At 39.9% G+C, this 20,369-nt stretch overlaps 1 protein-coding gene across 5 annotated transcripts in view; it reads left to right on the top strand.

Moving 5' to 3' along the window:
• Positions 1 to 13,620, top strand: part of Ms4a19 (membrane-spanning 4-domains, subfamily A, member 19) — a 32,428-nt gene extending 18,808 nt beyond the window's left edge. For 3 of the 5 annotated variants that reach the window (XM_063280124.1, XM_008760269.4, XM_039101339.2), the window contains 2 exons: positions 8,236 to 8,352; positions 13,444 to 13,620. In XM_063280124.1, the coding sequence (XP_063136194.1) occupies positions 8,236 to 8,352; positions 13,444 to 13,464 (138 nt within the window). In that variant the 3' untranslated portion in view covers positions 13,465 to 13,620. Of the gene's footprint in view, positions 1 to 8,235; positions 8,353 to 11,899; positions 12,008 to 13,443 lie in introns of all 5 variants that reach the window. The other 2 variants (XM_006231098.5, XM_017590307.3) reach the window with 1 other exon arrangement.
• The last annotated feature ends 6,749 nt before the right edge of the window (positions 13,621 to 20,369 follow it).

Here is a 20,369-nt window from a genome sequence, read left to right as displayed (position 1 = left end):
TCAAGACACAGGCCCACAGGAACAGCTGAAGACCTGTAGAGAGGAGAAACTACACACCCGAAAGCAGAACACTCTGTCCCCATAACTGACTGAAAGAGAGGAAAACAGGTCTACAGCACTCCTGACACACAGGCTTATAGGACAGTCTAGCCACTGTCAGAAATAGCAGAACAAAGTAACACTAGAGATAATCTGATGGCGAGAGGCAAGCGCAGGAATCCAAGCAACAGAAACCAAGACTACATGCCATCATCGGAGCCCAATTCTCCCACCAAAACAAACATGGAATATCCAAACACACCAGAAAAGCAAGATCTAGTTTCAAAATCATATTTGATCATGATGCTGGAGGACTTCAAGAAAGACATGAACACACTTAGGGAAGCACAGGAAAACATTAATAAACAAGTAAAAGCCTACAGAGAGGAATCGCAAAAATCCCTGAAAGAATTCCAGGAAAACACAATCAAACAGTTGAAGGAATTAAAAATGGAAATAGAAGCAATCAAGAAAGAACACATGGAAACAACCCTGGATATAGAAAACCAAAAGAAGAGACAAGGAGCTGTAGATACAAGCTTCACCAACAGAATACAAGAGATGGAAGAGAGAATCTCAGGAGCAGAAGATTCCATAGAAATCATTGACTCAACTGTCAAAGATAATGTAAAGCGGAAAAAGCTACTGGTCCAAAACATACAGGAAATCCAGGACTCAATGAGAAGATCAAACCTAAGGATAATAGGTATAGAAGAGAGTGAAGACTACCAGCTCAAAGGACCAGTAAATATCTTCAACAAAATCATAGAAGAAAACTTCCCTAACCTAAAAAAAGAGATACCCATAGACATACAAGAAGCCTACAGAACTCCAAACAGATTGGACCAGAAAAGAAACACCTCCCGTCACATAATTGTCAAAACACCAAACGCACAAAATACAGAAAGAATATTAAAAGCAGTAAGGGAAAAAGGTCAAGTAACATATAAAGGGAGACCTATCAGAATCACACCAGACTTCTCGCCAGAAACTATGAAGGCCAGAAGATCCTGGACTGATGTTATACAGACCCTAAGAGAACACAAATGCCAGCCCAGGTTACTGTATCCAGCAAAACTCTCAATTAACATTGATGGAGAAACCAAGATATTCCATGACAAAACCAAATTTACACAATATCTTTCTACAAATCCAGCACTACAAAGGATAATAAATGGTAAAGCCCAACATAAGGAGGCAAGCTATACCCTAGAAGAAGCAAGAAACTAATCGTCTTGGCAACAAAACAAAGAGAATGAAAGCACACAAACATAACCTCACATCCAAATATGAATATAAAGGGAAACAATAATCACTATTCCTTAATATCTCTCAATATCAATGGCCTCAACTCCCCAATAAAAAGACATAGATTAACAAACTGGATACGCAACGAGGACCCTGCATTCTGCTGCCTACAGGAAACACACCTCAGAGACAAAGACAGACACTACCTCAGAGTGAAAGGCTGGAAAACAACTTTCCAAGCAAATGGTCAGAAGAAGCAAGCTGGAGTAGCCATTCTAATATCAAATAAAATCAATTTCCAACTAAAAGTCATCAAAAAAGATAAGGAAGGACACTTCATATTCATCAAAGGAAAAATCCACCAAGATGAACTCTCAATCCTAAATATCTATGCCCCAAATACAAGGGCACCTACATACGTAAAAGAAACCATACTAAAGCTCAAAACACACATTGCACCTCACACAATAATAGTGGGAGATTTCAACACCCCACTCTCATCAATGGACAGATCATGGAAACAGAAATTAAACAGTGATGTAGACAGACTAAGAGAAGTCATGAGCCAAATGGACTTAACGGATATTTATAGAACATTCTATCCTAAAGCAAAAGGATATACCTTCTTCTCAGCTCCTCATGGTACTTTCTCCAAAATTGACCATATAATTGGTCAAAAAACGGGCCTCAACAGGTACAGAAAGATAGAAATAATCCCATGCGTGCTATCGGACCACCACGGCCTAAAACTGGTCTTCAATAACAATAAGGGAAGAATGCCCACATATACGTGGAAATTGAACAATGCTCTACTCAATGATAACCTGGTCAAGGAAGAAATAAAGAAAGAAATTAAAAACTTTTTAGAATTTAATGAAAATGAAGATACAACATACTCAAACTTATGGGACACAATGAAAGCTGTGCTAAGAGGAAAACTCATAGCGCTGAGTGCCTGCAGAAAGAAACAGGAAAGAGCATATGTCAGCAGCTTGACAGCACACCTAAAAGCTCTAGAACAAAAAGAAGCAAATACACCCAGGAGGAGTAGAAGGCAGGAAATAATCAAACTCAGAGCTGAAATCAACCAAGTAGAAACAAAAAGGACCATAGAAAGAATCAACAGAACCAAAAGTTGGTTCTTTGAGAAAATCAACAAGATAGATAAACCCTTAGCCAGACTAACGAGAGGACACAGAGAGTGTGTCCAAATTAACAAAATCAGAAATGAAAAGGGAGACATAACTACAGATTCGGAGGAAATTCAAAAAATCATCAGATCTTACTATAAAAACCTATATTCAACAAAATTTGAAAATCTTCAGGAAATGGACAATTTCCTAGACAGATACCAGGTATCGAGGTTAAATCAGGAACAGATAAACCAGTTAAACAACCCCATAACTCCTAAGGAAATAGAAGCAGTCATTAAAGGTCTCCCAACCAAAAAGAGCCCAGGTCCAGACGGGTTTAGTGCAGAATTCTATCAAACCTTCATAGAAGACCTCATACCAATATTATCCAAACTATTCCACAAAATTGAAACAGATGGAGCCCTACCGAATTCCTTCTACGAAGCCACAATTACTCTTATACCTAAACCACACAAAGACACAACAAAGAAAGAGAACTTCAGACCAATTTCCCTTATGAATATCGACGCAAAAATACTCAATAAAATTCTGGCAAACCGAATTCAAGAGCACATCAAAACAATCATCCACCATGATCAAGTAGGCTTCATCCCAGGCATGCAGGGATGGTTTAATATACGGAAAACCATCAATGTGATCCATCATATAAACAAACTGAAAGAACAGAACCACATGATCATTTCATTAGATGCTGAGAAAGCATTTGACAAAATTCAACACCCCTTCATGATAAAAGTCCTGGAAAGAATAGGAATTCAAGGCCCATACCTAAACATAGTAAAAGCCATATACAGCAAACCAGTTGCTAACATTAAACTAAATGGAGAGAAACTTGAAGCAATCCCACTAAAATCAGGTACTAGACAAGGCTGCCCACTCTCTCCCTACTTATTCAATATAGTTCTTGAAGTTCTAGCCAGAGCAATCAGGCAACAAAAGGAGATCACAGGGATACAGATCGGAAAAGAAGAGGTCAAAATATCACTATTTGCAGATGACATGATAGTATATTTAAGTGATCCCAAAAGTTCCACCAGAGAACTACTAAAGCTGATAAACAACTTCAGCAAAGTGGCTGGGTATAAAATTAACTCAAATAAATCAGTAGCCTTCCTCTATACAAAAGAGAAACAAGCCGAGAAAGAAATTAGGGAAACGACACCCTTCATAATAGACCCAAATAATATAAAGTACCTCGGTGTGACTTTAACCAAGCAAGTAAAAGATCTGTACAATAAGAACTTCAAGACACTGAGGAAAGAAATTGAAGAAGACCTCAGAAGATGGAAAGATCTCCCATGCTCATGGATTGGCAGGATTAATATAGTAAAAATGGCCATTTTACCAAAAGCAATCTACAGATTCAATGCAATCCCCATCAAAATACCAATCCAATTCTTCAAAGAGTTAGACAGAACAATTTGCAAATTCATCTGGAATAACAAAAAACCCAGGATAGCTAAAGCTATCCTCAACAATAAAAGAACTTCAGGGGGAATCACTATCCCTGAACTCAAGCAGTATTACAGAGCAATAGTGATAAAAACTGCATGGTATTGGTACAGAGACAGACAGATAGACCAATGGAATAGAATTGAAGACCCAGAAATGAACCCACACACCTATGGTCACTTGATCTTTGACAAAGGAGCCAAAACCATCCAATGGAAAAAAGATAGCATTTTCAGCAAATGGTGCTGGTTCAACTGGAGGGCAACATGTAGAAGAATGCAGATCGATCCATGCTTATCACCCTGTACAAAGCTTAAGTCCAAGTGGATCAAGGACCTCCACATCAAACCAGATACACTCAAACTAATAGAAGAAAAACTAGGGAAGCATCTGGAACACATGGGCACTGGAAAAAATTTCCTGAACAAAACACCAATGGCTCATGCTCTAAGATCAAGAATCGACAAATGGGATCTCATAAAACTGCAAAGCTTCTGTAAGGCAAAGGACACTGTGGTTAGGACAAAACGGCAACCAACAGATTGGGAAAAGATCTTTACCAATCCTACAACAGATAGAGGCCTTATATCCAAAATATACAAAGAACTCAAGAAGTTAGACCGCAGGGAAACAAATAACCCTATTAAAAAATGGGGTTCAGAGCTAAACAAAGAATTCACAGCTGAGGAATGCCGAATGGCTGAGAAACACCTAAAGAAATGTTCAACATCTTTAGTCATAAGGGAAATGCAAATCAAAACAACCCTGAGATTTCACCTCACACCAGTGCGATTGGCTAAGATCAAAAACTCAGGTGACAGCAGATGCTGGCGAGGATGTGGAGAAAGAGGAACACTCCTCCATTGTTGGTGGGATTGCAGACTGGTAAAACCATTCTGGAAATCAGTCTGGAGGTTCCTCAGAAAATTGGACATTGAACTGCCTGAGGATCCAGCTATACCTCTCTTGGGCATATACCCAAAAGATGCCTCAACATATAAAAGAGACACGTGCTCCACTATGTTCATCGCAGCCTTATTTATAATAGCCAGAAGCTGGAAAGAACTCAGATGCCCTTCAACAGAGGACTGGATACAGAAAATGTGGTACATCTACACAATGGAATATTACTCAGCTATCAAAAACAACGAGTTTATGAAATTCGTAGGCAAATGGTTGGAACTGGAAAATATCATCCTGAGTGAGCTAACCCAATCACAGAAAGACATACATGGTATGCACTCATTGATAAGTGGCTATTAGCCCAAATGCTTGAATTACCCTAGATCCCTAGAACAAACGAAACTCAAGACGGATGATCAAAATGTGAATGCTTCACTCCTTCTTTAAATGAGGAAAAAGAATACCCTTGGCAGGGAAGGGAGAGGCAAAGATTAAAACAGAGACTGAAGGAACACCCATTCAGAGCCTGCCCCACAGGTGGCCCATACATATACAGCCACCCAATTAGACAAGATGGATGAAGCAAAGAAGTGCAGACCGACAGGAGCCGGATGTAGATCGCTCCTGAGAGACACAGCCAGAATACAGCAAATATAGAGACGAATGCCAGCAGCAAACCACTGAACTGAGAATAGGTCCCCTATTGAAGGAATCAGAGAAAGAACTGGAAGAGCTTGAAGGGGCTCGAGACCCCAAAAGTACAACAATGCCAAGCAACCAGAGCTTCCAGGGACTAAGCCACTACCTAAAGACTATACATGGACTGACCCTGGACTCTGACCCCATAGGTAGCAATGAATATCCTAGTAAGAGCACCAGTGGAAGGGGAAGCCCTGGGTCCTGCTAAGACTGAACCCCCAGTGAACTAGTCTATGGGGGGAGGGCGGCAATGGGGGGAGGGTTGGGAGGGGAACACCCATAAGGAAGGGGAGGGGGGAGGGGGATGTTTGCCCGGAAACCGGGAAAGGGAATAACACTCGAAATGTATATAAGAAATACTCAAGTTAATAAAAAAAAAAAAAGAAATCTATCATTAGAATCTATCTCAGAATTAATCAGAAATCAGGTGGCTACCCCCTCAACAGTCATACCACTATTGTACCAATGAGCATAACTTACCTGGCAGGTTGGTATTATAGCACACAAAGTCCAGTGTTAGGTAAGACCACTGATATCTTTTTTTTAAATATTTATTTATTTATTTGTTTATTCATACTGTAGCTGTCTTCAGACAGACCAGAAGAGGCCATCAGATCTTATTAAAGATGGCCGTGGGCCACCATGCAGTTGCTGGGATTTGAACTCAGGACCTCTAGAAGAGCAGTCAGTGCTCTTAACCACTGAGCCATCTCCCCAGCCCCGACCGCTGATATCTTTAATCCATTGATAGACATAGAGTAACACCATCCAGCACTGTAAAAGCTAGCCTGTAAGGAGACAGTTTTCTGGGCAGTTTGAGATAGAATTCTCCATAGTCTTCACTGGTTGTCTTTCTATAAAGGGAGACTTTTACAAAAGAATAAAAGAAATGATATCAATAAGCACCATATAACGGTTTACATTAAGATGGTTCTTTGAATGCCCCAACATATAAAAAGTCACGTGCTCCACTATGTTCATCACAGCCTTATTTATAATAGCCAGAAGCTGGAAAGAACCCAGATGCCCTTCAACAGAGGAATGGATACAGAAAATGTGGTACATCTACACAATGGAATATTACTCAGCTATCAAAAACAATGACTTTATGAAATTCGTAGGCAAATGGTTGGAACTGGAAAATATCATCCTGAGTGAGCTAACCCAATCACAGAAAAACACACATGGTATTCACTCATTGATAAGTGGCTATCAGCCCAAATGCTTGAATTACCCTAGATGCCTAGAACACATGAAACTCAAGACGGATGATCAAAATGTGAATGCTTCACTCCTTCTTTAAAAGGGGAACAAGAATACCCTTGGCAGGGAATAGAGAGGCAAAGATTAAAACAGACACAGAAGGAACACCATTCAGAGCCTGCCCCACATGTGGCCCATACATATACAGCCATCCAATTAGACAAGATGGATGAAGCAAAGAAGTGCAGGCTGACAGGAGCCGGATGTAGATCGCTCCTGAGAGACACAGCCAGAATACAGCAAATACAGAGGCGAATGCCAGCAGCAAACCACTGAACTGAGAATAGGACCCCCGTTGAAGGGATCAGAGAACTGGAAGAGCTTGAAGGGGCTCGAGACCCCATATGTACAACAATGCCAAGCAACCAGAGCTTCCAGGGACTAAGCCACTACCTAAAGACTATACATGGACTGACCCTGGACTCTGACCTCATAGGTAGCAGTGAATATCCTAGTAAGAGCACCAGTGGAAGGGGAAGCCCTGGATCCTGCTAAGACTGAACCCCCAGTGAACTAGATTGTTGGGGGGAGGGCGGCAATGGGGGGAGGATGGGGAGGGGAACACCCATAAAGAAGGGGACGGGGAGGGATTAGGGGGATGTTTGCCCGGAAACCGGGAAAGGGAATAACACTCGAAATGTATATAATAAATACTCAAGTTAATAAAAAAAAAATGGTTCTTTGAGATAAGTTTCAGAATCTAGTGATTTAAATTAACATATTTGTTTTCTAGTTATATTAACTAGGAAGAAAATACTGTGAATATGGGCAGGGAAATACATATTCTTCTCAATAGTGAAATTAAATTAAATGATAAATCACATCTCTAGCATAAGTGGATAAAGTGCAATTGATGAGCAGTGTTATAACGCATGCATTGTCTGGAGTATGTAGCCTGACAAGCATGTGGGCTGGAGAATGACCTCCAACGGTGTGTAGTTCCCTCACATCATCAAAAAATCTAGCTAGATAGCACCTGTATTCCCAAGAAAATTCCCTAAATCTTGTCTTCCTGCTGTCCAACAACCCTAGAATTTATTGTAACATTAGCTTTCTGGTATTATAAAGCTATGTAACATGGTAAATTTCTCCACATCACGGATGCATCTTCATGTTCCATTTGCATTTAACATGCATTCCACTTTTCCCAACAATCTAAAGATTATCTAGTGGGGAGACCATTTCTTTTCTGTCCCTTTATCTGCTGACTCAGCACAAAATAGGCATTCAATTAGTTACCTGTAGAGATAGAAAAATACATGCATGTCATAGCAAAAGTTTTATTATCCCCCCACCCCCCACAAAACAAATTGTTTGGTCCTACTAGAAGCCTCACTCCTCTGCAGTTCTGATAACCTTTTGCTGATATCACTAATCCAGAAAGATTAGAATTTCTCTAGTCCTACAAGAATACACTTGCCAGAAATAAATATGGAATAGTTGCAATTACTGGACAATACTTTTTAATATGTTCTAGCTGATTTGGACCTTGACAATGAACGTCCTAAGCATCTTCGCAACACTAATTGGTGTGTTTTTAGCAACATTCGAACTGATAATTACCTCGCGTTTAGACTCTTCCCTGTGGCAACATGTAAGTATGGAGTTTCTGAGAGAATTGCATCATGATTTTAGAATTGTGCCTTTAGTTCCTCTTTGAGGATCATCGTATTTAAGTATTAGTCAAACCAACAAGATTCTTCTCATCAGTTTAATCTGGGACATTCCTACCAAATATTAGTATAGCAAGGTCCGTGCTATATTCCAAAGCCTTGGGTAATCGAGTAAAATCTTACATATATATCAATACAGATATTTTATTGATGAAGCATTATAGTCAACCCTGGCTATTCCTTGTTGCTATGATATTTTTATGATTGACAGTTCATTTCTTCCTAGGGAATCTACAACTCTAAGGCCAATTTTCCCAAGGCTTTAAAAGATCAAATTTACTAGAGTAAGACATTGCTTTTCCACAATGGCATCCATATGGACTTATATTAGCTATAAACTTATGGTCAATGCAAGTGCTCTAGTCTGCATAGTAAAGCTATGCAGTCCACGCAAAACTGTCTAAGGCTGTTTGTGTTTGTGTGTCTGTTGTCCTGTACAGATGGGACTATGAAGAGAGGCACACTTAGCCACTTAGATTTGTTAGGTGTGAAAAGAAAGAATGAAGAGGACAAAGAAAAGGAAGGGTGCTGAGCAAATTATGTAGCAATTTGAAGCCATGGTATTGAGTCTAGTCTATGGACTAGTTTTCTTCTATGTGTGGGTCTTTACAGAGGCCAAAACATCTGGACTTTTAACCAAGACCTAGAAACTACGATTTTTTAAGTTGATGCAAGGTAGTTGTGTCTATCTTGCTAACCTAATTAAGAAAGCTCTCCTAACTTCAACATATAAGAGTTATGGTTAGTGAACTAGTTCCAAAATATATTGGTTTGTAATTCACCATTACGTTTTTCTTATTTCTTTGTATCTTCAGAGAAACCTCACAATAAATAAATGTGAATATAAACACAAATCTGTTTATTTCTGACTCAATACAGAAGCAAACTTCAAATGTTTAGCTACTTCTTAAAGTCATGGGTCTAGTCACCTGAAGAGCATTTATGCAAATCAAGGTTAAATTCCAAGTCATCTCACCACACTGAATAGAGCCTTAACAAAAATCAATACAGACAAATAAGATGACCAATTTTTGACATAGGAAATGCAGTTTCCCTTTAGTATCATTTACTAAATAACTAAGGAAATTGTCATTGTATATATTTCTGAACCATGAAATAAGCCCAATTATGTCAAACTTCAAAATAAAATGTACTTCCACTGTATCTAGAGTTTAAAAAGTAAGAGTTGAGAAAATGTTCTCGTTTGCTTTCCGTTGCTGTAAAATCAATTATGAGAGAAAACAACTTTAACTTCCGGGTCACAGTTTATTACTAAGGAGAGAGGGAAGGAACTCAAGCAGGAACTGATACAGAAACTATTGGGAGGGGCTGACTACTGGCTTACTCTCAGGCTCTGTCTTGCTTCATGCTAGCTTTCCTATGACCCTAACTCAACAGATTAAGGCTAATGGCATCCACAGTGTTTTGGAACCTGCAGTATCAATCATCCATCAAAACAATTCCTCATAGACATGGCCAGAAGCCAGTCTGACTGAGGCAATCCTTCAGCTGAGAGTCCCCCTTGGCAAGTATCTCTCGGCTGTGTCAAGTTGACAATAAAAGCTGACAAGTACAAGAACCTTCTTTCCTCTCCTATTTCACAGAATTGATTTGAGTAGCATCAATGCTTATTCTTATTTCCAGGTCCAGTAGGATTTTGTGGTATTTCTTAGGGGACTTTATTACCTTTTCCACCTTATTTCTAGTCATGGAGATGTTTCAACTACTTCTTAGGTTTTGTTTGATATGTTGACATGTTGATATGTTGACATGTTGATATGTTGACATGTTGATATGTTGACATGTTGATATGTTGACATGTTGATATGTTGACATGCTGATATGTTGACATGTTGAATGCATCTAGGCGTTCTTCCATCTCCTTTAGGTCTTACCATCTTATGAAATACAGACTTTAAAGTATGTCTTTATGGTTTCTGAATTTTGTTGGAAGCTGTTAAAATGTCTCTCTTTTCATTTCTATTTGATTAATTTAGGTCTTCTCTATCTTTCTTCTTACTTAATATGCCTAATAGTTTGTCAATCTTCTTATTTTATTTTTAAAAACCAATTCTTCATTTTATTGATTCCTTACTTTTGTTTGGTTTTATTTCCTTAATTTCAGTCCTGATTTTAGTTGTTTCTTCCTATCTACTATGTTGAAATGTTTTGTTCTTGTTTCTGCAAAGGGCCTAAGGTGCATCACTGAATTGTTAATTTGAGATAACTTCTTTGATCTGGGCAACAAGTACTATAAGCTTTCCTCTTTGTATTGTCTTCATTGTGTCCTGTCAGTTTGGGAATGTTATGTTTTTATTTTCTTTCAATTGTAGGAATTGCTTTTTTTTCTTCTTTCTTGATTTCTTCTTGACCCAGTTATTCAACAGTATATGGTTTAATCTCAATGAGTTGATACAGTGCCTGTAATTTAACTTATAATTTATTTATTTTTATTGGTTATTTTATTTATTTACATTTCAAATGTTATCCCCTTTCCTGGTTTCCCCTCCAGAAACACCCTATCCAATCCCCTTCCCCTTATTTCTGGGAAGGTACTCCCACACCCACCCACTCCAGCCTTACACCCTAGCATTCCCCCTACACTGGGACACTAAGTCTCCACAGGACCAAGGGCCTCCCCTTCTATTGATGCCAGATAAGGCCATCCTCTGCTACATATGCAGATGAAGCCATGGGTCCTACTGTGTGTTCTCTTTGGTTAGTGATTTAGTCCCTGGGAGCTCTGGGAGGTCCGGTTAGTTGATACAGTTTTTCTTGTTTTTACATCTGTTGATATCTAGCTTTATTCCATTGTGGTCAGATGAATACAGGATTTTATTTCAAATTTTCTTTTCTTTGTGTCTTAATATGTGTTCTATGGGCTACTTAGAAAAAGAATGCCTATTGTTTAGTGGTTTAACGAACTGTTCTGTAGATATTAGGTACATTTGACATCTCTATGAACCTCACCACTTACCAAGGCTCAAGAAACATTTCAGAAAAGTTAGAATATAAGAGCTGAAGGATGAGGAGAAACGCTATGAAATGCTATCTTCTGGACATGGTATGGCTATCATTATAAAGAACTCAAAGCATCTGTGATTACCTGCACAAGATCTATACAAGATTAAGCCAACTAAAATTCAAGCATAGACAGTGTAGATGAACACCAGGCCCTAAGCCTTCTAAAGAGCTATTGGGAGCAGATAATTGCTGTGTGAAGAATAATCATACTTTTGTAATAACATGGTCACTAGTCCAGTGGATGGCTCTAAATATATGCATCTATGGGCAGTCCTAGTTGGACTTAGTGGGCTACAAAAAAAAATCATGATGTTGGGATGGGAATTTTCGGGTTGACACAAGGGGAGCTGGAGGGAGAAATGGGTATTTCATTATATACATACGAGAAACTCTTAAAAATCAGGCAAAATATTAAGTAAAGACTTTTTTTCTTTTTGAATACAGAAAAGTGGTAGGTTGCTTACAGAATATCTGTTACTGTTCACCATGTTGGAGTTCTCCATGGCAGTCATGGTAACTGAGTGGACCTATAGAGCAAGACAAACAGAATAAGTGAGTCTATCATTCTTCCTTTGGTGAACAGAAGCTACTAACTTCTGTGGTATACCTTGTTCAGATAAGTTAGAATTAATCATTGGTAGTGTCATCTCTAAAGTGTGACTAGAAGTAAGTGGAAACATTTTACAATACTGTTCATGTACTAAACAGCTTTTTGCATAATCAAAACTAAATAAGTCTCCATATATGATGGGAGTTGAGGCTGAGGATATAGCTTAGCAATAGAGGACTTATGTAGAATTAGTGTGTTTCTCAATTTGATAACCAGAAGAAACACATAAGAAGTTGGGGATAGAGTGCAGTGGGAGGTTTTAGACTCAGCGCTACGACAGGCCCTAGTTCCCACTATGCACCTCCACAAACACTTTACCCCAGCTTCACCGCTTGCCTCTTCCTCCATAAATACACCTTGTTTAGTTTACCACCTAAATTCATAGAGGGAGTTCCTTAAGTAACCTCTGTCTGTAATTAATGTGATAAAAAATTAAGAAGAGAGAAGACATTATCAGATAAAAATTTTCCTTAGATTTCACACTTTCCCTTGCCTCAGTGGTTGCCTCTGCATTTGCACAAGAAGCTTCATTTCCTCTTAACAACATGTGGGTGACATGTGCCACACCAAAGAAATGACGGTACTTATATGCAGCTCACTATTTGCCTTTCAATAAAATTTCCTTAGCTGAAGTAGCGAAATAGGGAGTTGAAAATTCATGTAACAGTCTAATACTCATAAACTTCAAACATATACAGCTGGGACTAGAGAGATGGCTCAGTGGTTAAGAGCACCTGTTGCTCTTCCAGAGGACCCAAGTTTGAGTCCCAGAACCCACACAGTGGCTCACAACCATCCATAACTCCAGTTCCAGGGAATCCAACAACTATCCTATAGCTTCTGTAGGCACCAGGAACATGCACGGTGCATAGATATGCATTCAAGCAAAGCATTCGTGCACAAATAGAAGTCTTTTTAAAGTCTGTATGTCTCTACTTAAACACAAAGCCAAAAACTTGTAATCCTTTGAACAAAGGAACAAGAGAAAGAATGGAATTTTTTTTTTACTTATACCAAATAAAATATAAATGTTGAGGAGCCAAGAGAGGAAAAGAGAGGATGGGGAAAAGAGAGGGAAGGGAAATAAATAGCAGAAGAAAATGATAAAATAACTTAAAAACAAAACAAAACAAGACATGGTTTGATCTGGGAAGTATATCTCAGATGAAGCCCTTGCTAGATTGTATAAGACCATGGGTTTCAGGAACAACACAAAAGAAGGAAAAAAATCAGCTCATAATTTTATGTAACACTCTTAATAATAAGGCTATTCTCGTTAGACTTCTTACTACTTCTTACTTAAATGCTACTAAAATTATATAGTTTTTAACTTATATCACATTAATCAGCAATTTCCTATCATCTGACTTACCCTCAGGTTGATCATTATCACCAATGATGCCCTTTTCCTGTGTATTAAGAAGAGTGTCACGGTCTCAGTCAAGGAGGAAGGTCTGATGATGGTGAAGAACTTTGTTCAAGAAACAGCTTTTTATTAAGTCTTCCTTAGCATTTCCTCACCTCCATTTCATTAATAAAAACTGGTAACAGTGAACATGTTGGTTTTTCCATGTGGGAAATTTACCATGAATTTATTGCATTATCATAAATTAATCTGAGGCTCAATCTGGTCAGCCTAAATTAAAGGGCTCTTCTAAACCTGGGTCAGGTGAATGGGCACAGATTTTTCTAGCATGGGCTCTACACCTAATGTTGACCTAAAGCTGCCTCAAAATGATTTCATATTGAAAAGAAAGTAGCCACCTCATCATCAACGAGACTGACTGGCTGCAGACATTAGACATCTTTCTATCCAGCTATTGTTAAAGGGTATGTAAATCATCTATAGTGTGGAATGTAGTATCATTAGCTATATCTTTATGCACCTGAGACTACACAAAGGAATGTCCACAGAACTCTCTTACTAGAACATCCATCTTCTGCAATATTTTATCCTTTTTCCCACAACTTTTCTCTGTTATTCATTATACCTGGTGTTTTATAAATTTTAGCTAAACTATCTTTCCAGCAATATTCTGTTGTGTTAGTAAAAACCTTTTGTGTTCATCATCTTTCCATTTCTGTGACAAAAATGTGTGATATAAACAACTTTTACAAAAGGAAAGTTTCTTTGGGCTCCAGGTTTCAGAGGCTGCAGACCACATTGGTCTGGATCTATTCCTTTTGGAGATGTGGTCAAACAGAGCACTATGAGAAGGAGGAGGAGGAGGAAGAGGAGGAGGGGGAGGAGGAGGGGAGGAGAAGAGGAAAAGGAGGAGGAGGAAGGAGGAGGAGGGAGGAGGAGGGAGGAGGGAGGAGGGAGGAAGAGGAGGGAGGAGGAGGAAGAGGAGGAAGAGGAGGAGAGGCAGAGCAAGACTGCTTACCTCATAGAAGTCAAGGAGAGAAAAGGAGGAGAAAGGGAGGAAAGGGAGGGCCAAGGAATGGAGGGAAAAGAAGAAAGAGAATGACACAACAACCATGGTGTCACCACCTCACAGTCACTACAGCAAGGAACCATATGGATTATTGGAGAGCACTTAAAACCTAAACCAAAACCCCTTCTCTCCTCTTACTTTTTTCAGACTCCAAATCTTAGTCTCACTTCCCTGTCTTCATAAACAATTGACCCATGGTACAAAACATATCTATTTTATATGTGAGTGTCCCAGAAAAGGTCTGTGGCATTTTATTTGTCATATCTGTAAATCGTGTAGATCATACATGCACACGCACACAAACCTTTCTCCTCCCACTAGAACAATTTATTTTATTTTATTTTTTATTAGATATATTTATTTACATTTCAAATGTTATTCCCTTTCCCAGTTTCCTGTCCATAAGCCCCCATTCCTTCCCTCCCCCTCCCCCTCCCCTCCCGCTCCCCCTCCCCCATATAATTCATTCATGCTGCTATTCATATATAAGCTGATTTCAAAGGCTGACTTTTAATCTGTGGCATCTATGTCAGCACATTTATGCATCCCTTCTTCCAACAAATTGCCTTGGGTCATGCATTCTTCAGCAGAATATCTGATATATATGTATACATCACACACACACACACACACACACACACACACACACATTTGCTAAAGAAAAACATGAAGTCCCACCATTCCTTTGTTGCAGGCTACATGGTGTTACATACTTTTTTCTACAATGTACTCTATGTTCTCTTGGTCTCTCAAAAGTCTCACAGATTCTGATAAGCAACAGCATATCCAGTGTGGCAAAAAAGTTTTTATTTTTGCTATTTTTTAGAACTGGAGTTCACACAAGCAGTCAGTAGCATTAGAACTAGTTGGTTCCTTGTGAACTGGAAAGCACAGTCCTGAGAGAGTGGAATACACAGATAGAGCAAGAAGAAATCGAGAATGAACAAGATTTGAAAATGTGAAGGGTAAAGGAATGATAACGTTCATAACCCATAGAAGAAAATGAGGTTGATAACAGAAATGCAGACACTTGAAACCAGAACACTTAATTCTTAGCAAGCAAGGAATTAGTGAATGATTTCTAGCTCCATACACTGGGGAGAGATGATGGAAGGGTGCGAAGGCCTTTTATTTGTCTCTCAAATAAATAGAAAGCCATCTAAAGATAGGGTTATGTGGGCTGAGAAGACGGTTGAGTAAATAAAGTGCTTGCTGAGTAAGTGTAGTTTGAATTCCCAGTACCCACGAAAATCCAGACACGGTCACCACATCTGTCATCCCAGCTCTCCTACAAGAAGTTTGGGTGACAGAACTGAGAGCATCCCCAGGATCTACCTGCTATTCAGTTGTTTCCATTGAGGTTCTATTGTGGTCTTAATGTAAAATGTCCCCATAGGCTCTTGTGTCTCAATGCTGCATTCCAAGTGGTGGCACTGTTTGAGAAGTTGTCAGACCTTTAGGAGTCAGTGCCTTGCTAGAGGGAGTATGTCCCTGGGGGTGAATGTCGAGATGTTACAGCCTTGCCACATTTCTTACTCTCCTTTTGCTTCCTTACTTCCAGACCAACCTCAGGTTCCTATTACTGTGCCTCCCCCACCAGAAAGGACTCTATCCCTCTGGAATCATAAGCCAAAATAAACACTTTCTCCCCTAAGTTACTTCTTGTCTGGGCGCTCTTTCATAGCAAACAAACAGAAACGGAAACAGGCTGTTGTGATAATGTAACTATATTTATGGACAAGTTTTAAATGGAGTTATGTTTTGAAATTTATGTGAATATATGCCAAAGAAATAAACACCGATGATACAAAGAAAACATGGCAACCCTGGAAAGAATGTCATCTACTATCTCAAGTCCACATATTCAAAAGTATCTGCACAATTTATTAACAAAGTGTATGGGTTCCAGGAGCTCAGTATACTCACCAACACTTGTTACAGTCTGTCTTTCTCCACTATGCTCTCCCTGGTGAGTATAAAGTGGTAACTTGATGTGCTGTACTAGTGTAGCTTGGGTTTCCATTTAGCTAATCAATAACGGAGTTCAGCGTATGTGTTTACTGACAGTTGTAAATGTCTGGAGATGTAGACTCTCTTGTCAATGTTTAATAATGTTACATTACTATCCTCATTATGGGTTGTAAAGGGTATTTATAGATTCTCAACTGAAATCCCTTCTGAAATGTATGGAGACTGGGATTTCAGTCCCAACTCTTGCAAATATTTGCTTCCATTCTAAGAGTCATCATTTCGTTTTTTAACATTTTTAAATTAATTTTAATGTACAAAATAATGGATTTTACTGTAACACTTTCTTTTTTCTCAAAAACCTGTGGCTGGGGAAATCAAAGACCTCAATAGAGGAGCTGTTGCTATTCTTTTTTTCTTGGATATTTTACGTATTTACATTTCAAATGTTATCCCCTTTCCCCTCTCCCAAACCCTCTCCCCTCTCCCCCTGCTTCTATGAGGATGCTCCCACTCCCACTCACTCCAACCCCAATGCCCTGGCATTACCCTACATCGGAGGGTTCACAGGACCAAGGGTTTTTCCTCCTTTTGATGCTGGACAATGACATCCTCCACTACATATGTGGCTGGAGTCATGGGCCCCTCCATGTGAACCCATTGGTTGGTGGTTTAGTCCCTGGGAGTTCTCGTGGAGTCTGGTTGGTTGATATTGCTGTTTTTCCTATGGTATTGCAAATCCCCTCAGCTCCTTCAGTCTTTTCTCTAACTCCTCCATTGGAGTCCTCTTGTTCAGTCCAACGATTAGCTGCAAACATCCTTATCTGTATCAGTAGGACTCTGGCAGAGCCTCTCAGGAGACACCCATATCTGGCTCCTGTCAGCAAACACTTCTTGGAATTAACATTAATAACTGGGTTTGATGGCTGCATATGGGATGGATTCCCAGGTGTGGCAGTCTCTGGCTGATCTTTTCTTCAGTCCCTGCTCCACTCTTTGTCCCTATATTTCCTTCTGTGAGTATTTTGCTCTCCCTTCTAAGAGGAAATGAAGCATCCACATTTTGGTCTTCCTTCTTCATGGACTTCATATGATCTGTGAATTTTTTCTTAGATATTCCAAGCTTTGGGGCTAATATCCATTTATCAGTGAGTGCATACCATGTGTGTTCTATACCACGTTCATACATGCATTTCACTGTGATTTGTTCATGCTCATTGTCAAATTACCCTCCCTTGAAACATCACTGAAGTCAGATTGTATGCATTTTATTTTAAGAGTTGCCTCTGTGCTTACTTAAGAAGTCAGTTTATAGCCTGGGGGCTCTAATATGTTTGGATCTGTATGTTTAGGTTGTAGCAGGGAGGAACTTGCGGCAATATTCCTGCTTTAGCCTCCTAAGTGCTAAGATTACTGGTGTGAACTGGAAGGGGAAGCCCTTGGTCCTGCTAAGACTGAACCCCCAGTGAACGTGATTGTTAGGGGGAGGGCGGCAATGGGGGGAGGATGGGGAGGGGAACACCCATAAAGGAGGGGAGGGGGAGGGGTTAGGGGGATGTTGGCCCGGAAACTGGGAAAGGGAATAACACTCGAAATGTAAATAAAAAATACTCAAGTTAATATAAATAAATAAATAAATAAATAAATAAATAAATAAATAAATGATTACTGGTGTGAGTTACACACCCAGATCTCATCTAACTTTGTTATCAAGGGAATAACCTTCTAGACTAGTTTAATAGTTCTTTCTGAAACAGTGGAGTGGGTAAAAACTGTCTCCTGTCTCCAAATGAGTTCTTACCTTCCCTTTTCCAAAAACGGAGTGGGCAGACAATAAGGGAGAAACATAGGTAAGAAGAGAATAGCATCTTTAAAAGAAAAAAGTCCAAGACCCTCGGCGGCAAGAGATGATAACCAAGAGGCAGTGTTCTAGCTCTAAGTTTACAGTAGGCTTGAGGTGAGAGCTTGCATGTGTTACTATACTCTCCAAAGGCTTGGGAGTGCCAGCCTAAGGCAGTCTCTTACAAATCAAGTCTGCGTATGACAAAGTTCTCCAAGAACTTTCTGCCCTGGGCAGAAGCATCAGGCATGAGAACCCATTGAGTCCATCTCCATCTCCTGTTTCCATATTTCTCAAGTCTTGAGCATCCAGTGTAAGATCCATAGCCAAAGGCAGCATCTGGCAGCTGAAGTCTGATGTCTTCCTCCTCCATCAAGTTCCATGACTAATGTGTTTCTTGAAGCTTCGAGCATGCCAGAATCTATTGAGGAAACCAGCTGGGTCCCAATCGTCTGAATATGGACACACGAGCAAGGTAAGATTTGGGACTTGTCGGGGGAAAGCTATCAAACTCTTAAAACTTCCTGATGTTCCCAGTGCCTATAGCACATCTTTGGCAGCTTCTGCCTGCTCTTTCTGGCTTGTCTGTACTCGACTCAGGCTGTCAACCCCCAGCTTTCATGCGGCTGCTACTACACTGACAGCTGTCCACTCTTGCTGCCGGAGCTTGGCTTGCTTGTCAGAGAGCCCTGCAAGCATATGGGAAGCTCCCCGACTGGGGCCCTTTCGACCTTTATCTCTTCTCGGTTGCTGCTTTCCTTTAGTTTATGAGTTCTTTGAGAACTTTGTGTGACGTGTGCTGGTCGTATTTACCCCATTCACCAGCTCTTCCCCAACTTATTCCACTTTCCTGCCCATTCAACTTCATGTCCTTTTTGTTTTTAATCCTTCAAGACCAGTTGGTGTGGCCCAAATACTCTTTGATGCGTAGTCTTCCCCTGGAGAGTGGTCAGTTCACTAAGGGCCACACTCTCGGAGAAAACTGCCTCTGGCTCTGTCAGCAGCTAACCATTGCCAAAAGCTCCAGGACTAGGTGTGGGATGGCTCCTCTGCGGGCTGGGATTTGGTCTGGTTTGAGATTACACAAGTTTTGCACATGCTGTAAAAAAAAATGTTGTGAGTTCATGTGCACAGCTGCCCTGGCATGTCCAGAAGATAATGTGTCTTTGTGGTCACCCATCTCTCCTGGTTTTTACACTCTGTCTGTCCCCATTATCAATGATCCCTTCTTTTACCTGTTAAAAGAATGTTCTGCCTGGTCCACAGGAAACTTAGTGGGGGACAAGGATATTTGATGAAAAAATTTTAAATTATAATTTGGACGTTGGGTGATAGCTACATGGAATTCATCATATGTGTTTCTGTGCATTCACAAGATCTCAGTAAAGCCAAATTCCAACAAGACTTCAAAGCTACGTCGTCATTTCCCTGGCTCCCTGTCCTTACTCCTCGCATGGACCTCCTTCTGTAATACCTTAGGAGTCTGGCCTCCTGCCAGATGAGATGCCTTCCTTCTGCTTACCCCAGGTATCCCCAAGATTCTCTCCTTCAGCTTCTTTGTGCTTCTGATCACACATCCTCCTTTTGGTGAGGTCATTGTTTACACCTCCTATTCCCATTCACCCTACTAAACTTTTTTTTTCTCCTTAGTTTTTACTAGTTCTGACATAGTTTCACTAGTTCTTGTAGGTCTTAATTATTACTGATATCACTCTAATACAAGTCCCTAAAAAAGGTATTCTCCCTGTGTTTCTTCACTGTTTCTTGAAACCAGTGCCTGACACATACATGAAAAGGTATTGACTTGTTGGCCGTGAAAGGGAGCATACTGTTGTTATTTTGCTAAATGATCATGTTATTTTGCTAAATGACATCGAACTGCTGTCTCCATACTTCTATTCATTCCCATAGGTCTGCTCTCAACCTTGGTCAGAGAAGCTTCTGTTGCAGTAAGTAGATGTTAGTACAGAGATTCATAACTGACTGAAGTGGAAGAATCAAGGGTTGTGAGTGCCAGATGGATATGGTTCATCCATATCAATCTCCCCCATCCAAGGCTCA

Source organism: Rattus norvegicus, chromosome 1 (assembly GCF_036323735.1).
Source record: "Rattus norvegicus strain BN/NHsdMcwi chromosome 1, GRCr8, whole genome shotgun sequence".
Classification (NCBI taxonomy): Eukaryota; Metazoa; Chordata; class Mammalia; order Rodentia; family Muridae; genus Rattus; species Rattus norvegicus.
Note: the sequence above shows the minus strand (reverse complement) of the source record. Positions and strands in the feature narration are given on the sequence as shown.